The 3,632-nt window shown below is 40.1% G+C and overlaps 1 protein-coding gene across 1 annotated transcript in view; it reads left to right on the forward strand.

The window, feature by feature from the left end:
* Positions 1–1,337: 1,337 nt before the first annotated feature.
* Positions 1,338–3,632, forward strand: part of ACAA2 (acetyl-CoA acyltransferase 2) — a 22,976-nt gene continuing 20,681 nt past the window's right edge. The window contains exon 1 of the mRNA XM_063456801.1: positions 1,338–1,443. Coding sequence (XP_063312871.1) covers positions 1,428–1,443 — 16 coding nt within the window. The 5' untranslated portion in view covers positions 1,338–1,427. The remainder of the gene's footprint in view (positions 1,444–3,632) is intronic.

Raw genomic sequence — 3,632 nt, forward strand, 5'->3', positions numbered from 1 at the left:
GATTATTACTCCCCATGGCAGGAGTTAACCCCTTATTGCAGGGATTATTACTCCCCATGGCAGGAGTTAACCCATATTGCAGGGATTATTACTCCCCATGGCAGGAGTTAACCCCCTATTGCAGGGATTATTACTCCCCATGGCAGGAGTTAACCCATATTGCAGGGATTATTACTCCCTATGGCAGGAGTTAACCCATATTGCAGGGATTATTACTCCCCATGGCAGGAGTTAACCCATATTGCAGGGATTATTACTCCCCATGGCAGGAGTTAACCCCCTATTGCAGGGATTATTACTCCCCATGGCAGGAGTTATCCCCATATTGTAGGCATTATTACTCCCCATGGCAGGAGTTAACCCATATTGCAGGGATTATTACTCCCCAGGGCAGGAGTTAACCCATATTGCAGGGATTATTACTCCCCATGGCAGGAGTTAACCCCTTATTGCAGGGATTATTACTCCCCATGGCAGGAGTTAACCCATATTGCAGGGATTATTACTCCCCATGGCAGGAGTTAACCCCTTATTGCAGGGATTATTACTCCCCATGGCAGGAGTTAACCCATATTGCAGGGATTATTACTCCCCATGGCAGGAGTTAACCCATATTGCAGGGATTATTACTCCCTATGGCAGGAGTTAACCCATATTGCAGGGATTATTACTCCCCATGGCAGGAGTTAACCCATATTGCAGGGATTATTACTCCCCATGGCAGGAGTTAACCCCTTATTGCAGGGATTATTACTCCCCATGGCAGGAGTTAACCCATATTGCAGGGATTATTACTCCCCATGGCAGGAGTTAACCCATATTGCAGGGATTATTACTCCCTATGGCAGGAGTTAACCCATATTGCAGGGATTATTACTCCCCATGGCAGGAGTTAACCCATATTGCAGGGATTATTACTCCCCATGGCAGGAGTTAACCCATATTGCAGGGATTATTACTCCCCATGGCAGGAGTTAACCCCTTATTGCAGGGATTATTACTCCCCATGGCAGGAGTTAACCCATATTGCAGGGATTATTACTCCCCGTGGCAGGGGTTAACCCCTTATTGCAGGGATTATTACTCCCCATGGCAGGAGTTATCCCCATATTGCAGGGATTATTACTCTCTATGGCAGGAGTTAACCCATATTGCAGGGATTATTACTCCCCATGGCAGGAGTTAACCCATATTGCAGGGATTATCACTCTCTATGGCAGGAGTTATCCAATATTGCAGGGATAATGATTGTTATCCCCATTGCAGGGTGCAGAGATCCAGCCTGGACAAAGTTGTGCACACGCTGGGGGAGGGGCAGGATCTGGGTGAAAGTTGAGGGGGAGGATCTGTTGATAAAGCTGTAAAGGAGAGCGGTGCAGGCCGACATTGACCTTACCCAGCCTGACAGCCACACACCCATCCTGACAATGGCCTTGCTGAGAGGTCTGTATGAACTTTCTGACAGCTACAGAAATAATATATATCCCCTCACTGCTACATAGTGTCTGTATATAATATATATATGTCCCCTCACTGCTACATAGTGTCTGTATATAATATAATATCCCCTCACTGTTACATAGTGTCTGTATATAATATAATATCCCCTCACTGCTACATAGTGTCTGTATATAATATATATATGTCCCCTCACTGCTACATAGTGTCTGTATATAATATAATATCCCCTCACTGTTACATAGTGTCTGTATATAATATAATATCCCCTCACTGTTACATAGTGTCTGTATATAATATAATATCCCCTCACTGTTACATAGTGTCTGTATATAATATAATATCCCCTCACTGTTACATAGTGTCTGTATATAATATAATATCCCCTCACTGTTACATAGTGTCTGTATATAATATAATATCCCCTCACTGTTACATAGTGTCTGTATATAATATAATATCCCCTCACTGTTACATAGTGTCTGTATATAATATAATATCCCCTCACTGTTACATAGTGTCTGTATATAATATAATATCCCCTCACTGCTGCATAGTGTCTGTATATAATATATATCCCCTCACTGCTGCATAGTGTCTGTATATAATATATATCCCCTCACTGCTGCATAGTGTCTGTATATAATATATATCCCCTCACTGCTGCATAGTGTCTGTATATAATATATATCCCCTCACTGCTGCATAGTGTCTGTATATAATCTATATATCCCCTCACTGCTGCATAGTGTCTGTATATAATATAATATCCCCTCACTGCTGCATAGTGTCTGTATATAATATATATCCCCTCACTGCTGCACAGTGTCTGTATATAATATATATCCCCTCACTGCTGCATAGTGTCTGTATATAATATATATCCCCTCACTGCTGCATAGTGTCTGTATATAATATATATCCCCTCACTGCTGCATAGTGTCTGTATATAATATATATCCCCTCACTGCTGCATAGTGTCTGTATATAATATATATCCCCTCACTGCTGCATAGTGTCTGTATATAATATAATATCCCCTCACTGCTGCATAGTGTCTGTATATAATATAATATCCCCTCACTGCTGCATAGTGTCTGTATGTAATCTATATATCCCCTCACTGCTGCATAGTGTCTGTATATAGTATAATATCCCCTCACTGCTACATAGTGTCTGTATATAATATATATCCCCTCACTGCTGCATAGTGTCTGTATATAATCTATATATCCCCTCACTGCTGCATAGTGTCTGTATATAATCTATATATCCCCTCACTGCTGCATAGTGTATGTATATAATATATATCCCCTCACTGCTACATTGTGTCTGTATATAATATATATCCCCTCACTGCTACATAGTGTCTGTATATAATATATATCCCCTCACTGCTACATAGTGTCTGTATATAATATATATGTCCCCTCACTGCTACATAGTGTCTGTATATAATATATATCCCCTCACTGCTACATAGTGTCTGTATATAATATATATCCCCTCATTGCTACATAGTGTCTGTATATAATATATATATCCCCTCACTGCTACATAGTGTCTGTATATAATATATATATCCCCTCACTGCTACATAGTGTCTGTATATAATATATATATCCCCTCACTGCTACATAGTGTCTGTATATAATATATATATATCCCCTCACTGCTGCATAGTGTCTGTATATAATATATATCCCCTCACTGCTACAGTGTCTGTATATAATGTATATCCCCTCACTGCTGCATAGTGTCTGTATATAATGTATATCCCCTCACTGCTGCATAGTGTCTGTATATAATGTATATCCCCTCACTGCTGCATAGTGTCTGTATATAATGTATATCCCCTCACTGCTGCATAGTGTCTGTATATAATATAATATCCCCTCACTGCTGCATAGTGTCTGTATATAATATAATATCCCCTCACTGCTGCATAGTGTCTGTATATAATATATATCCCCTCACTGCTGCATAGTGTCTGTATATGATATAATATCCCCTCACTGCTGCATAGTGTCTGTATATAATATATATCCCCTCACTGTTACATAGTGTCTGTATATAATATAATATCCCCTCACTGCTGCATAGTGTCTGTATATAATATAATATCCCCTCACTGCTGCATAGTGTCTGTATGTAATATAATATCCCCTCACTGC

The sequence above is a fragment of the Pelobates fuscus genome, chromosome 5, assembly GCF_036172605.1.
Source record: "Pelobates fuscus isolate aPelFus1 chromosome 5, aPelFus1.pri, whole genome shotgun sequence".
In the NCBI taxonomy this organism is placed as follows: Eukaryota; Metazoa; Chordata; class Amphibia; order Anura; family Pelobatidae; genus Pelobates; species Pelobates fuscus.